We start from the raw sequence: 16,651 nt of genomic DNA on the forward strand, positions 1-16,651 counted from the left end.
GTCGTGCCCATGACGGTCCGTCGTGGGATCCGTCGACCCAGACAGTTATTACCAGAAATAAACTCTACTGCTCAAAAACGACTAAACAGGTTGTTACAATAAATGTTCGGGAAGATTCCACCCTAAAAGGATTTTGAAGAATATAATTCTTAACTCAATATTTAAAAATGTTAAATAGACAAAGAAGATAAAATTGTAAATTTGTAATCTATCGGTAATGAATATATTCTACCTAATTCTATCACGATGATTGAATCTTTATTCAATAAATTCCTTATCTATTATTATATGGTGCACCAGTTAACATAAATACTCCTAATTGAAATAGTTACCGATAATTGTTCACTTCCCTCTTTTGGAATTAGACTTAGCACTTATGATGTGTTGTTGAATAGTGTAAGATTTGACGCATTATCTCTTGAATATATTCCGTTAGAAATATTATTGAGTTCTTTGTACAATCCTTATGCAACTACTTGTGATCTCATAACAATATACATCTAGAAACGTCATCCTTAAATAATTGAAGCTTAATCGCAAAAATTTAAGGTGACATATCTCTAAATTTCTTAATGAACTGTTCTTATTCTAAAAGATTTGAATTTATATATATTTAATTTGGTTTACTAATTAAGAAGTCTATAAAAAATCACATTTTTACTATAAAAGTCCAGCTCTATGTGGTCTCCTAGCAACGTACACTAATAACTTTATCCTAAAATATATCAGTAATTATGAAATTGGTAAATCAATTAATAACTCCACAAAAAGATTTTACTATAAAAGCTGAATGTAATTTTTTTTCACATCCACCATCAAGAAAATTTTATATTTTTAGATAGTATATTCCAAGTCAATCAAGGTTTCTACTTACAAGCTTTATATTTACAAGATTTTTTAATGTCTGACTTTATGAACTCACTATTATAAACAAATTATTTTATTTTTGTGTGTCGATAAAATGAATAATTTCATAAAAAATGAAGAGTTCAACAAGAAGAAAGTGATCTTCATAATGGGGGCCACAGGAAAGGGAAAATTCCGTCTCTCTGTTGACCTTGCCACACATTTTCGAGGAGAAATAATAAACTCGGATAAAATGCAAGTTTACAAGGGACTTGAGATTGTTACAAACAAGATCTCACACACTGAGAAAAAAGGTGTACAACACTATATGTTAGGTACATATGTTTCACTCAAGATTACTTATATCAAATCACTACCTAGATAATTTTATAGTAGTAATTATAGATTCTAGTGAAAAATCTACTTTACTATTAAAAAATTATTTCTTTCAATTCTGAGAAAGTAAATTTGATAACATTTTCTTAGGTGAAATTGAACTAGATTCAGACTTCACAGGTCAATATTTTCGTTTGCAAACTGTCGTCTATATAGAAAAAATACTGAAGACTCAACGTGTTCCAATTATTGGTTGAGGGTAAAATTCGTATATTTAAAAACTTGTGGAAGATCCTGTGTTCATGTTCAAATATAAGTATGATAGTTTCTTTATTTGGATTGATGTTGAGCAATCAGTCTTGAACCGTGGAGTTGACATGAGGGGTGATCAAATGGTCATAGCAGGTAATTTTGGTAATTATTTTGTGTATCAATCAAGATATACTATCATGCAGCTAGCTAAAAACTTTTTTTATATAATTTTCTTAATAATACTTTAGGTTATCAAATATATCTTCTACTTAATAAGACTATTCTTTAAAGTTGTGTTGCATGCAGGGCTAGCGGATGAGTTGCGACAGATTTTCATTCCAGATGCAGTCTACACCAAAGAAATCCGACAGTCCATCGGTGTCCCTGAAATGGACAGATATTAAAGGGAAGAAATAAATATAGACGGAGATGATGAATCAAAGCAGATGATTTTTCAAGCTTCAATTTCAAGTATCAAGTGTAATACTCGTATGTTAATTTGTAACCAACTTGACAAGATTCAACGATTAATAAGCGAAAAATGTTGTCAGTGCATCATATTATTGCTACGGACGTTATCAAAGAAGATAGAGAAGAAGATCTTGACGAAGCATGGACGAATATTGTTTTGCAACCATTCCTAGATATTGTGAAGATATTTCTCAAAAACGATCATCACAATATTAATATTGAGTGTACATAAACTGTCAATATCGCCATCTTCTGTTTTGGTCTCTTTTATTTTTGACCTATTTTGTACAGTTTGTATCACATTACAAATATATATGTATGATATGACCCTTATTTCTACATATGTTACTCTTGTATGTAAAAAAATCTTATCTATAGATGAAATATTTATTTTAAGTTTCGATCAAAGCCCAAGCCCCAAGTCTAAGTCCAAGTCTTCTATATTTAATATATATTAATACAAATACATACGTACACAATTATATGAGATCACTCATAATGTCAAGCTAATAGAGTGATAAAATAATAAATCACCATAAATGTTCGGGAATATTCCACCCTAAAAGGATTTTGAAGAATAGAATTCTTAACTAAATACTTTAAAACGTTACATAGACAAAGAAGATAAAATTGTAAATTTGTAATCTATCCGTAATGAATATATTCTACCTATTCTATCACGGTGATTGAAGCTTGATTCAATAAAGTCCTTATCTATTATTATATGGTGCACAAGTTAATATAAATACTCGTAATTGAAATAGTTATCGATAATTTTTCACTTTCCTCTTGTGGAATTAGACTTAACACTTATGATGTGTTGTTGACTAGTGTAAGATTTGACGCATTATCACTTGAATATATTTCGTCAGAAATATTATTGAGTTCTTTGTACAATCCTTTTGTAACTACTTGTGATCTCATAACAATATACATCTAGAAACGTCATCCTAAAATAATTTAAGCTTAATCGCAAAAATTTGAGGTGACATATCTCTAATTTTTTTAATGAACTATGCTTATGCTAAAAGATATGAATTTATATATATTTGATTTGGTTTTCTAATTAATAAGTCTATAAAAAATCACATTTTTACTATAAAAGCCCAGCTCTATGTGGTATCCTAACAACGTACACTAATAATTTCAGTTTAAAATATATTTAGTAACAATTACCAAAAATCAAGTTGACATATCTATAATCTTTTGAAAGTCATTCTTATCCTAAAATATTTCGGTAATTATGAAATTTGTATGTCAATTAATAAGTGCACAAAAAGATTTTACTATAAAAGCTGAATGTAATTTTTTTTTAACATCCACCATCAAGAAAATTTTATATTTTTAGATAGTATATTCAAGTCAAGCAAGGTTTCTACATACTAGCTTTATATTTATAAGATTTTTTAATGTTTGACTTTATGAATTCACTATTATAAACTAATTATTTTTTTTGTGTGCGTAGATAAAATGAATACTTTCATCAACAATGAAGAGTTCAACAAGAAGAAAGTGATCTTCATAATGGGGGTCACAGGAATGGGAAAATCCCGTGTTGTCCTTGCCACCCATTTTCGAGGAGAAATAATCAACTTAGATTAAATGCAAGTTTACAAGGGACTTGAGATTGTTACAAACAAAATCACACACACTGAGAAACAAGGTGTACAACACTATTTGTTAGGTATATATGTTTATTCTCAAGAATACTTATAGCAAATGACTACCTAGATAATTTTATAGTAGTAATTATAGATTCTAGTGAAAAATATACTTTACTATTCAAAAATCATTTCTTTCAATTCTGAGAAAGTTAATTTGATCACATTTTCTTAGGTGAATTTGAACCAGATTCAGACTTCACAGCTGAAGATTTTTGTTTGCAAGCTATCATCTATATAGAAAAAATACTGAAGAGTCAACGTGTTCAAATTATTGTTGGAGGGTCAAATTCGTATATCGAAAAACTTGTGGAAGATCCTGTGTTCATGTTCAAATATAAGTATGATAGTTGCTTTATTTGGATTGATGTTGAGCAATCAGTCTTGAACCGTAGAGTTGACATGAGGGTTGATCAAATGGTCAAAGTAGGTTTGTAATTATTTTATGTATCAATCAAGATATACTATCATGCTGCTAGCTAAAATAATTTCTTATATAATTTTCCTAATAATACTATTGGTTATAAAATATATATTCTACTAAATAAAAATCTTCTTTAAATTTGTGTTGCATGCAGGGCTAGTGGATGAGGTGCGACAGATATTCATTCCAGATGCAGATTACACCAAAGAAATATGACGGTCCATCGGTGTCCCTGAAATGGATAGATATGTAAGGGAAGAAACAAATATACACGGAGATGATGAATCAAAGCAGATGATTCTTCAAGCTTCAATTTCAAGTATCAAGCGTAATACTCGTATGTTAATTTGTAGCCAACTTGACAAGATTTAACGATTAATAAGCGAGAAAATGTGGTCAGTGCATCATATTATTGCTACGGACGTTTTCAAAGAAGATAGAGAAGAATATCTTGACAAAGCATGGAGGAATACTGTTTTTGCAACTATGCCTAGATATTGTGAAAAGATTTCTCAAAAACGATCATCACGATGTTAGTATTCAGTGTACATAAACTGTCATTATCGCCATCTTCTGTTTTGGTCTCTTCTAATTTTGACTTATTTTGTACAGTTTGTAGCGCATTACAAATATATATGTATGATATGACCCTTATTTCTATATATGTTACTCTTGTCTTTAAAAAAATTATTATCTATAGATGAAATATTTATTTTAAGTTTCAATCCAAGCCCAAGCCCCAAGTCCAAGTCCAAGTCTTATATATTTAATATATATTAATAAATATACATACGTACACAATTACATGAGATCACTCATAATGTCAAGCTAATAGAGTGATAAAATAATAAATCACCATAAATGTTCCAGAAGATTCCACCCTAAAAGGATTTTGAAGAATAGAATTCTTAACTCAATACTGAAAAATGTTACATAGACAAAGAAGATGAAATAGTAAATTTGTAATCTATCGGTAATGAATATATTCTACCTAATTCTATCATGGTGATTGCAGCTTGATTCAATAAAGTTGTTATCTATTATTATATGGTGCACAAGTTAGTATAAATACTCGTAATAGAAATTGTTATCAATGATTGTTCACTTCCCTCTTATGGAATTAGACTTAACACTTATGATGTGTTGTTGAATAGTGTAAGATTTGACGCATATATTCCGTCAGAAATATTATTGAGTTCTTTGTACAATCCTTTTGTAACTGCTTGTGATCTCATAACAATATACATCTAGAAACGTCATCCTTAAATAAGTTAAGCTTAATCGCCAAAATTTAAGGTGACATATCTCTAAATTTTTTAATGAACTATTCTTATTCTAAAAGATATGAATATATATGTATTTAATTTGGTTTACTAATAAATAAGTCTTTAAAAATCACATTTTTACGATAAAACCCCAGCTCTATGTGGTCTCCTAACAACGTACACTAATAACTTTATCCTCAAATATATTTAATGATAATTACAAAAATTCAAGTTGACATATCTATAAACTTTTAAAAGTCATTCTTATCCTAAAATATATCAGTAATTATGAAATTGGTATGTCAATTAATAAATCCACAAAATAATTTTACTATAAAAGCTGAATGTAATTTTTTTTTCTCACATCCACCATCAAGAAAATTTTGTATTTTTAGATAGCATATTCCAAGTCAAGAAAGGTTTCTACTTACTAGCTTTATATTTACAAGATTTTTTAATTTCTGACTATATGAATTCACTATTTTAAACTATTTTTTTTTGTGTAGATAAAATGAATACTTTCATCAACAATGAAGAGTTCAACAAGAAGAAAGTGATCTTCATAATGGGGGCCACAGGAACGGGAAAATCCCGTCTCTCTGTTGACCTCGCCATTCATTTTCGAGGAGAAATAATCAACTCGGATAAAATGCAAGTTTCAAGGGACTTGAAATTGTAACAAACAAGATCACACACACTGAGAAACAAGGTGTACGACACTATTTGTAAGGTATATATATTTATTCTCAAGAATACTTATATCAAATGACTACCTAGATAATTTTATAGTAGTAATTATAGATTGGGTAAATCACATAAATATGCTATATTATAAAAAAATTTACCATTTGTGTCAATATAATTTTTCTAACTAAATATAACATTTTTTTGGAATTAAGAAAGTCTTCGCCTATTTCTCAACCTTTTTTTCCTCTTCTTCTTGTTATTCTTCTGCTTCTTCGACTCTTTCTTTCTTTTTTTTTTTTTTAACTTTTCTACTTCTTCATCTCTTTCTTCTTCTTTTTATATTCTTTTACTTTTTTTTCTCTTTTTCTGGTGTTATTTATCTTCATCCTCTTTTTTTTCTTTTTAATTCTTGTTCTTTTCTTTAAACTTTTCATCTAATAACTACATTCCTCAAATCAGTTTTTGTCCATGTCACTATTTTTATTCAAAAACAAGATAAAAGAGGGAAAAAGACCTGCAAGTTTGTATAAAAATCACATTTTTAAGAAGAAATTTCAAATTTTTAAAATAACAGAAGAGAAAGTTTACCATTGCTGGTCATTATAAAGTTTCAAATTTTGAATTCATTAATTGAATTTTACGAATTTGTGATAAATTTGAATAGGTAGTTCCTACAAATAATTGAAAATGTCGTTTTGAGTTTATATCTCAATTTTAAGAGGGTTTGGTTAAGTTTACAATTGATATTAGGAGAATATTAGATTGAACAATTGTATTAAAGTTGAATTAGATGATGCAATGTTAATGCACATTTAATTCATTTTGAAGTTTTTTGATTGATTTGTTACTATTGGATACTTGTTTAATTCATTATTGATATAACTTATCAGTTTATTGATCATCGTCATATCCTTCGTTAGTTAGGTTTTCCATTCATTCTTAATTCTCTTTTCTAATTCAACTTTAAATACGGTGTAATAAAATTTTAATGCAAATTTAATTCATTTCACAACTTTTTAAATTATTGGTTACTATTGGATACTTGTTTAATTCATTACTGATACAAGTTTAATTCACTCTACAGATCATAGTCTTGTCAGTCAAAGTTATGTTTTCCATCCATTCTTAATTCTCTCTTTTTATTCAAATTTAATACCATTAAATACAAGTTTAATATAATTTTAATTCATTTTGCAGTTTTTAATCGGCCTAATTTATTTGTTCCTATTGGATACTTGTTTAATTCATTATTGATATAAGTTGAATTCACTCTATAAATCACTGTCTAATATTTTATTTGTTACATTTTTGTTCATGCTTAATTTATCTTATACCTCAACTTTAATACTTGTGTAATACACTTTTATATTTTTAATTCATTTTGCAATTAATATATTGATTTGTTATGATTAGTTACTTGTTTAATTCATTATTGATACAAGTTGTATTCAGTTTACATGCAGATCAAAGAATGCTCTTTTATTTTCTACATTTTGCATTCATATTTAATTCTCTTCTATTAAAGCAACTTTAATATGTTTGTAATACTTTTATTATTCAAGTTTAATTTATTTTACAGTTTCTTATGCCTCTTTATTTGTTACGATTATACTACTTCTCTTTTAATAATTTAACTTTAATGTGTCTGTAATACATTTTAATTAAAGTTTAATTTATTTTACAATTTTTCATGCCTCTTCATTTGTTACGATTATATTACTTGTCTAATTAACTATTGATACACGTTTTATACAATCTAGAATTATTGGCTATTCTACGAAAATAAAGGGAAAAAAGTACGAGAGGGAGAAAGAGCAACAAAAAAAAGTAAAAAAGAAAGAAAGAAAGAAAGGGAGAAGGAAAGAAACAAAGAAGAAAAAAAAGAGAGAGTGAGGCACAGAAAAGCAGAAAGAAAGAAACAAAGAAAGAGCGAGACACACAAAAAGGAAAAATAAAAAAAAAGTTGATATAAATGGTAATAATTAAATAGTATATTTAAAATAAGTAATTAATTTTTAAAACAAAACCATTCACTTAATTAATCCTTATAGATTCTAGTGAAAAATATACTTTACTACTAAAAAATTATTTCTTTCAATCCTGAGAAAGTTAATTTGATCACATTTTCTTAGGTGAAATTGAACCAGATTAAGACTTCAGAGGTCAAGATTTTCGTTTGCAAGTTGTCGGCTATATAGAAAAAATACTGAAGACTCAACGAGTTTCAATTATTGTTGGAGGGTCAAATTCGTATATTGAAAAACTTGTAGAAGATCATGTGATCATGTTCAAATATAAGTATGATAGTTTCTTTATTTGGATTGATGTTGAGCAATCAGTCTTGAACCTTAGAGTTGATTTGAGGGTTGATCAAATGGTCAAAGCAGGTAGGTTTTGTAATTATTTTATGTATCAATCAAGATATACTATCATGCCGCTCGCTAAAAACTTTTATTATATAATTTCCTAATAATACTTTTGGTTATCAAATATATGTTCTACTAAATAAAAATCTTCTTTAAATTTGTGTTGCATGCAGGGCTAGTGGATGAGGTGCGACAGATTTTAATTCCAGATGCAGATTACACCAAAGAAATCCAACGGTCCATCGGTGTCCCTGAAATGGACAGATACTTAAGGGAAGAAACATATATAGATGGAGATGATGAATCAAAGCAGATGATTCTTCAAGCTTCAATTTCAAGTATCAAGCGTAATACTCGTATGTTAATTTGTAACCAACTTGACAAGATTCAACGATTCATAAGCGAGAAAATGTGGTCAGTGCATCATATTATTGCTACGGACGTTTCCAAAGAAGATATAGAAGAAGATCTTCACGAAGCATGGAGGAATACTGTTTTGCAACCATTCCTAGATATTTGAAGAGATTTCTGAAAAACGATCATCACAATATTATTATTGAGTGTACATAAACTGTCATTATTGCCATCTTCTATTTTGGTCTCTTTTATTTTTGACCTATTTTGTACAGTTTGTATCGCATTACAAATATATATGTATGATATGACCCTTATTTCTATATATGTTACTCTTGTCTGTTAAAAAATTCTTATTTATAGATGAAATATTTATTTTAAGTTTCGATCCAAGCCCAAGCCCCAAGTCCAAGTCCAAGTCTTCTATATTTAATATATATTAATACAAATACATACAGACACAATTACATGAGATCACTCATAATGTCAGCTAATAGAGTGATAAAATAATAAATCACCATTAATGTTCCGGAAGATTCCACCCTAAAAGGATTTTGAAGAATAGAATTCTTAACTCAATACTGAAAAATGTTACATAGACAAAGAAGATTAAATAGTAAATTTGTAATCTATCGGTAATGAATATATTCTACCTAATTCTATCACGGTGATTGAAGCTTGATTCAATAAAGTCCTTATCTATTATTATATGGTCCACATGTTAATATAAATACTCGTAATTGAAATAGTTATCTATAATCGTTCACTTCCCTCTTATGGAATTAGACTTAACACTAATGATGTGTTGTTGAATAGTGTAAGATTTGACGCATTATCACTTGAATATATTCCGTCAGAAATATTATTGAGTTCTTTGTACAATCCTTTTGTTATTACTTGTGATCTCATAACAATATACATGTAGAAACGTCATCTTAAAATAATTTAAGCTTAATCGCAAAAATTAAAGGTGACATATTTCTAAATTTTTTAATGAACTATTGTTATTCTAAAAGATATGAATTTATATATATATAATTTGGTTTACTAATTAATAAGTCTATAAAAAATCACATTTTTACTATAAAAGCCCAGCTCTATGTGGTCTCCTAGCAATGTACTATAACTTTATCCTAAAATATATTTAATAATAATTACTAAAATTCAAGTTGACATATCTATAAACTTGTAAAAGTCATTCTTATCCTATAATATATTAGTAATTATGAAATTGGTATGTCAATTAATAAGTCCACAAAAGGATTTTACTATAAAAGCTGAATGTAATTTTTTTTTTCCACATCCACTATCAAGAAAAATTTATATTTTTAGATAGTATATTCCAATTCAGGCAAGGTTTCTATTTACTTGCTTTATATTTACAAGATTTTTTAATGTCAGACTTTATGAATTCATTATTATAAACTATTTTTTTGAGTGTATATAAATTGAATACTTTCATCAACAATGAAGAGTTCAACATGAAGAAAGTGATCTTCATAATGGGGGCCATATGAACGGGAAAATCTGTCACGACCCAAAAATCATGAGTCGTGATGGCACCTATATTCCCAACCAATAGGTAAGTTAACCAACATATTTTAACAAACCTAACTAACTAATGAGTGAAAAGACAACAATAAGTCAAATCTCCAATACTGAGTTCCTTATAATATGAATGCGTAAAACTAAAAAAAAATACTACCCAAGAATTGGTGTCATAAGTACAAGAGCTTCTACAATACGATGCAAGTCTGAAACTAAAATGACAAATCTAACATAAGGGATATCCTGTCTGAATACTGAATAACAGAATAAGTAAAAGATAGAGCGAGGTGTGGGCCACGGAACAGCCAAGAAGATCACCACAACTCCAACACACTCCAAACTCAGACTCAAACTGCTCCTCAATATGGGCTCCTACTCGGAATAGAATCTGCACCACAAAGAGTGCAACAAATGTAGTATGAGTACGAAACCACGTGTACCTAGTATGTCTCATTGACCGACAACGAAGAAATAGTGACGGGAGTTTATATAAGAAACATAAATTCTTAAAATATATAAGTATATATATTACACTTACTATTGAAGTTTCATCAATAAATGTAATCAAACATCAAGTACTTTCCAAACAATAACTAAAACACATAATCATCGAGAATGAATGATGTGATGAAATTTAATGCAATATGACACCATGTAATGATATGTCTCAGAATACCCAGTACTCACTCAACCGTATCTACATAATAATACTCGGAAATACATCAAGAGCTCATGACCCATGGGGAACTCGCGAGGTCCATATACCAACACAGACGATCTCCACGTGTTTCTGCGGACGATCTCAACGCACTATCATAATATCAAACAATTTTCGTACGGACGGTCTCTACGTGCCCAAATACAATCTTAACATCTCACCATCCCCAGCACGGACGATCTCCACGTGCCCAACTTATACCCAATCTCATGTCAATGCATGTACATAATATTATTTCAAAATAAGGGGATGACGATGTAATAAAGAGAACACAACTATACGGGTGTAATAAAGAGAACACAACTATATTGTAGTAACTTTCCGTTTTATAACACCGGTACTCGTACCAATGCCCATCACACAATTGATACGAGACCCCCATCTTTCACCCTTACCGCTTTGTCTACTTTTATTTTTAATATTTAATCAGGTAAACGTCATTCAACAAGTCTAAAAAGTCTTAACATACCTCAAGTGCCGAGCTCGTGTCACGAATCCTCAAGATAGTTCCTTCACTTTTCGGAAAGTTTTGGAATGTTCACGATTTACCAATGATGCAATATTCGTAAGTAAGCGAGTTTGTAGACATTCAAATTATTATATGTCTATCATAGACCCTAAAATTCACTCATATTTCTAACCAAACTTTAAATCTTGATATGTATTGGTGTGCAAAAATTTTCATACTTGCTAAATTTCAAGCCAAGAACTTAACTCTAACCTCTTCAAATGGACTAAAATTCAATGTTAGATCGTATAATAAACACCTAATAATTAATTACCAATCTCAATATATAAAATATAAATTCTAATTTGATAATTAGCTTAAGCAGGTCAACGTAATAACGTACACTGCAGACAAGCAGGAGCACTGTAACATGACCATCTGCAGGTCATTTTTTTAATATGCCAATCTTAAAGAATTTTATACAAATGCCAATCATTGACACATGATTTCCAATTATTGGATCATGATATTCTCCTCCAACTTTGTCAGAGCATTACCACATATGGCTACAATCATATTGACTCAGTTTTTCATACGAAGCATGCTTCTCCTCATCCCTTTTTAATTATTTTAATTTAAACAAAATTTCCATCCACTCTTACTATTAATACAATCACATGACCCTAAATATTTTACCTCAACTTCATTAAGTGTAACAACTAAACTTCTAATAATAATCACAGAAACAACATACTCCAAACTGCAATTGCAAAGAAAATAGACACCGTTCTCTGCTAATTTTCCTCTCAATTTTCTTATTAAAATAATAAATAGACGAACAAGGGATCAACTTTCCATCTACCTTACATTCATTATGATTCATATAACAATCAAGAAATATTTCAAATTGCTTCTTACCTGAAGATTTGGTTGGTTCCCTCACATTCTGTATTCACACCGCCTAGGTAGTTTTTTAACCCTTTTATTTCTGCCTTTCTAATGTTAATTAAGTATAACAAATAAACTAATCCGACTAACTTAAATCAATATATGGGTCAAGTATAAAGATATTAAATGAATTATGAATATGACCCACTAACTATTAACTATATTAATTCTTCACTAAAAATTTTATCAACTAATTACTCTTACTCTTCAGATAGTGTAAAAATACCCCTTTAAATTTTTTAAAGGAGTCAAAATAGTCGTAGTTCTCAAAACGATCTAGCGGGTCGTTACATCACCTAACACTTAAACAAATGTTCGTCCTCGAACGAAAAAAACAAGAGCTAACCTGAACACTCAAAAAGCTGAGGATATTTATTCCTCATATCTGACTCGGTCTCCCATGTAGCCCTCTCAACTGGACGATGCTTCCATTGAACCTTCACTGAAGCAATCTCTTTTGACCTCAACTTTTGAATTTGCCTATCCAAAATGGTAACCGGCTCCTCCTCAATAGTCAAATTCTGATCAAGTAACACTGAATCCCATTGAATCACATGAGCACCATCCTGATGATACTTTTTTAGCATCGGAATATGAAATACATGATGGATACCTGACAAACCAGGTGGCAAAGCCAACTGATACGCCACCTCACCAATACGCTCCACAATCTTGAAAGGACCAATATACCTTGGACTCAACTTGCCCTTCTTTCCAAATCTCATCACACCCTTCATGGGTGAAACCTTAAGTAGAACCCTCTCTCCAACCATACACTCTAAATCACTAACCTTTCTATTTTCATAACTCTTTTGCCTACTCTGAGCCATGAAAAGTCTATTGTGGATCAATTTGACCTTGTTCAACGACTCCCTCAGAAAATTTGTACCCCACGGTCTAACCACAAATGCACCAAACCAACCAATTTGAGATCGACATCTCCTACCATACAAAGCCTCAAATGGTGCCATATCAATGCTCGAATAATAACTATTATTGTAACCAAATTCCGCTAATGGCAAGAACTGATCCCAGTGACCACAAAATTCAATCACACATGCCCGCAAAATGTCCTCAAGAACCTGAATAGTCCGTTCAGACTAACCATCATTCTGAGGGTGAAAGGCTGTACTTAAATCCACTCGAGTGCGCAACTCCTTCTGCATAGATTGCAAGAAATGAGATGTAAATTGGGTGTCACAATCTGAAATAATAGATATAGGAACCCCATGCAAACGAACTATCTCTTGAATATATATCTTGTCCAACTTCTCTGAATTATAGGTAGTTTGAACTTGTACAAAGTGTGCAGACTTAGTCAGTCGACCCATGATGACCCATATGGCATCAAACTTACACAAGGTACGTGGCAACCCTACCACAAAGTCCATAGCAATCCGCTCCCACTTCCACTCAGTTATGGGCATCTTCTGAGTCATACCTCCAGGATTTTGGTGTTCATACTTCACTTGCTGACAATTAAAACACCGAGATACAAAATATACTATGTCCCTCTTCATATGACACCACCAATAATGTTTCTTCAAGTCATGATACATCTTAGTATCCCTTGGATGAATAGAGTACCTCGAACTATGGGCCTTCTCCATGATCAATCTAGTCATATCACCGGTCCGAGAAACACAACTATGACCTTTAATCCTCAAAACTCCCTCATTATCAAGAATTGCAGCCTTGGCTTCTCCTTTTAACCCCTTGTCTCTAATCTTACATAAATCCCCATCATCAAATTGTTGAGCCCGAATCTTCTCCAACAAGGTTGATCTAGCCTCCATATAACCCAACACCTTACCAGGTTCTGAAATATCAAGTCTCACAAAGCTATTGGCCAAGGATTGAAAATCCCTAGCTAAAGGACGCTCATCAACCTGTAACATGGCTAGACTACCCATACTTACCGCCTTTCGACTCAAAGCATCTGCTACAACATTTGCCTTGCCTGGATGATAAACAATAGTCATGTCGTAGTCCATGAGCAACTCCAACCATCTCGGCTGCGTCAAATTGAGATTTCTCTTATTGAATATATATTGGAGACTACGATGATCCGTGAACACCTCACAATGCACACCATAAAGATAATGCCTCCAAATCTTCAATGCAAACACAACAGCCGCCAACTCTAAATCATGAATAGGGTAGTTCTTCTCATGAAACTTCAACTGCCTCGAAGCATGAGCTATCATCTTTCCCTTCTGCATCAATACACAACCCAGACCAATCCGAGAAGCATCACAATATACAACAAACCCTCTCCCTCTACGGGTAGGGTCAAAATCGGAGCAGTAGTCAATAAAGTCTAGAGCTTTTGGAAACTAACCTCACACTCGTCAGACCACTGAAAAGTCACCTCCTTGTGTGTCAATCTAGTTACTGGTGTAGATGAGAAAACTACAACAAATCGTCGATAATAACCTGCAATGCCTAAGAAACTCCGACTCTCAGTAACTGAAGCAGGATCTACCATGATACCCTCCTTGGACACTACATGTCCTAAGAATGCTACCGAACTAAGCCAAAACTCACACTTTGAAAACATTGCATAAAGCTTCTTCTCCTTTAGAATCCCAAGCACGATCCTCAAATGATGTTCATGTTCCTCCTTAGTGCGTGATTGTATCAATATATCATCTATGAAGACAATAACAAAGGATTCCATATACGGTCTGAAAACACCATTCATCAAGTCCATAAAAGCTTCAAGGGCATTAGTCAATCCAAAAGACATCACCAAAAACTCGTAATGTCCATAACGTGTTCGAAAAGCTGTCATATGGATATCGTCCGTCCTAACCTTCAGCTGATGATAGCCAGATATCAAATCAATCTTGGAGAAAACTGAAGCACCCTGCACCTGATCAAATAAGTCATCAATACGAGGTATCGGGTACTTATTTCTAATGGTTACCTTGTTCAACTGTCGATAGTCAATACACATACGCATAGGTCCATCTTTCTTCTTCACAAATAACAATGGATCTCCCCAAGGAGATACACTGGGTCTAATAAAACATTTGCTCAACAAAACCTGTAACTGCTCCTTCAACTCTTTCAATTCAGCCGGTGCCATACGATAAGAAGGAATGGAAATAGGCTGAGTTCCTGGGTCCATATCAATACAAAAATCAATATCACGATCTGGTGGAATACCTGACAAATCGATTGGAAATACTTCTGAAAATTCACTCACTACTGGAATAGACTCAAGCATAGGAGTCCCAATACTAGTATGTCGAATGTGGGCAAAGTAAGCCAAACATCCTCTCTGTACCAATTGAAGAGCCTTAAGAAATTATATCACACCCTTAGGAGGGTGACTAAGGAAACCTCTCCATTATACTATAGGAATTCCAGACATAGCTAAAGTGATTGTCTTGGCATGACAATTTAAAATTGTGTGGTAAGAAGATAACCAATCCATACCAAGAATCACATCAAAATCTATCATATCTAAGACCTTCAAATATGCAGGAGTGTCATACCCCATCAAAGTAATAGAACATAATCGATACACCCGATCTACAACTACGGAATCCCCGACAGGAGTAGTTACACGTATCGGCAAATAAAGAGACTCACATAATATATCTAGAATAGGAGAAAAATATGTAGACACATAAAAATAAGTAGAGCCTGGATCAAATAATACAGTAGCTGATTGATGACAACCGGAATAATACCTGTGATAACAGCACTGAAGCTTCAGCCTCTGGCCTACCTAGAAAAGCATAACAGTGAGAACGACCTCCATCAGATTTTAAACCTCCACGACCACCACCTCGACCATAAGGAGAACCACCTCTACCTGAATGAGAACCACCTCTACCATTCTGTGCATCACCCCTAGTTGGAGGTTGTGCAGCCCTGGAAGTCAAAGCCTGAGAACCCTGATGTAAGCCACCACGTCTGGTCCTAGGGCAGTCTCTCACAAGGTGTCCATATCACCATACTCAAAACATCCTCTACGAGACACAGGCTGATGAGAGGACCCTGACTGACCAGAATTCCCTCCACGAACTATAGGCCTAAAAGATGAACCTTGTGAAGTATGCACTGAGCTCGAAGAACTATGCCTAGTGTAACCAGTCTCAGACGCAGGTATAGCAGCATGAATGAGTTTGCTGGATTAAGAGTGATAACCTCTCCCTACATAACCTCGACTCCTAGGAGGAGCACCACCAAAATCACCTCAATAACAAGTCCTCTTGCCCTCACGCTGCTCAAATCCCTCACGTCAAATCATCTCCAACTCCTTAGCACCATCCACCACTTTTTGGAACGGAACACCAGAAGCAGCAACTTGAGG

The 16,651-nt window shown here is 32.1% G+C and overlaps 2 protein-coding genes across 2 annotated transcripts; one reads left to right on the forward strand and one right to left on the reverse strand.

The window, feature by feature from the left end:
* Positions 1-1,015: 1,015 nt before the first annotated feature.
* Positions 1,016-8,828, forward strand: LOC107003981 (adenylate isopentenyltransferase 5, chloroplastic-like). The gene is made up of 5 exons (XM_015202206.1): positions 1,016-1,181; positions 1,474-1,587; positions 1,741-1,812; positions 3,742-3,996; positions 8,482-8,828. Exons 1-5 carry the CDS (start codon positions 1,016-1,018, stop codon positions 8,826-8,828), a joined length of 954 nt encoding a protein of 317 aa, XP_015057692.1.
* Positions 8,829-12,665: 3,837 nt separating this feature from the next.
* On the reverse strand, positions 12,666-14,237 carry LOC107003982. Its single transcript, XM_015202207.1, has 4 exons — positions 13,926-14,237; positions 13,430-13,796; positions 13,116-13,336; positions 12,666-12,995 (listed from the first exon to the last, which is right to left on the reverse strand). The coding sequence occupies exons 1-4, from the start codon at positions 14,235-14,237 to the stop codon at positions 12,666-12,668; spliced, it is 1,230 nt and encodes a 409-aa protein (XP_015057693.1).
* Between the last annotated feature and the right edge of the window lie 2,414 nt (positions 14,238-16,651).

Source organism: Solanum pennellii, chromosome 11 (genome assembly GCF_001406875.1).
Source record: "Solanum pennellii chromosome 11, SPENNV200".
Classification (NCBI taxonomy): Eukaryota; Viridiplantae; Streptophyta; class Magnoliopsida; order Solanales; family Solanaceae; genus Solanum; species Solanum pennellii.

What these genes read in the sequence shown, in the direction of transcription:
- LOC107003981 (XM_015202206.1), top strand. Translation starts at nt 1,016, where the DNA reads ATGGGGGCCACAGGAAAGGGAAAATTCCGTCTCTCTGTTGACCTTGCC. An exon ending in TGATCAAATGGTCATAGCAG is followed by an intron (nt 1,588 to 1,740) that starts GTAATTTTGGTA and finishes TGTTGCATGCAG; the next exon opens with GGCTAGCGGATGAGTTGCGA. An exon ending in TGATCAAATGGTCAAAGTAG is followed by an intron (nt 3,997 to 8,481) that starts GTTTGTAATTAT and finishes TGTTGCATGCAG; the next exon opens with GGCTAGTGGATGAGGTGCGA.
- LOC107003982 (XM_015202207.1), bottom strand. Translation starts at nt 14,237, where the DNA reads ATGGGTAGTCTAGCCATGTTACAGGTTGATGAGCGTCCTTTAGCTAGG. An exon ending in CTAGATTGATCATGGAGAAG is followed by an intron (nt 13,797 to 13,925) that starts GCCCATAGTTCG and finishes TTTAATTGTCAG; the next exon opens with CAAGTGAAGTATGAACACCA. An exon ending in CTTTCACCCTCAGAATGATG is followed by an intron (nt 13,337 to 13,429) that starts GTTAGTCTGAAC and finishes TCTTGCCATTAG; the next exon opens with CGGAATTTGGTTACAATAAT.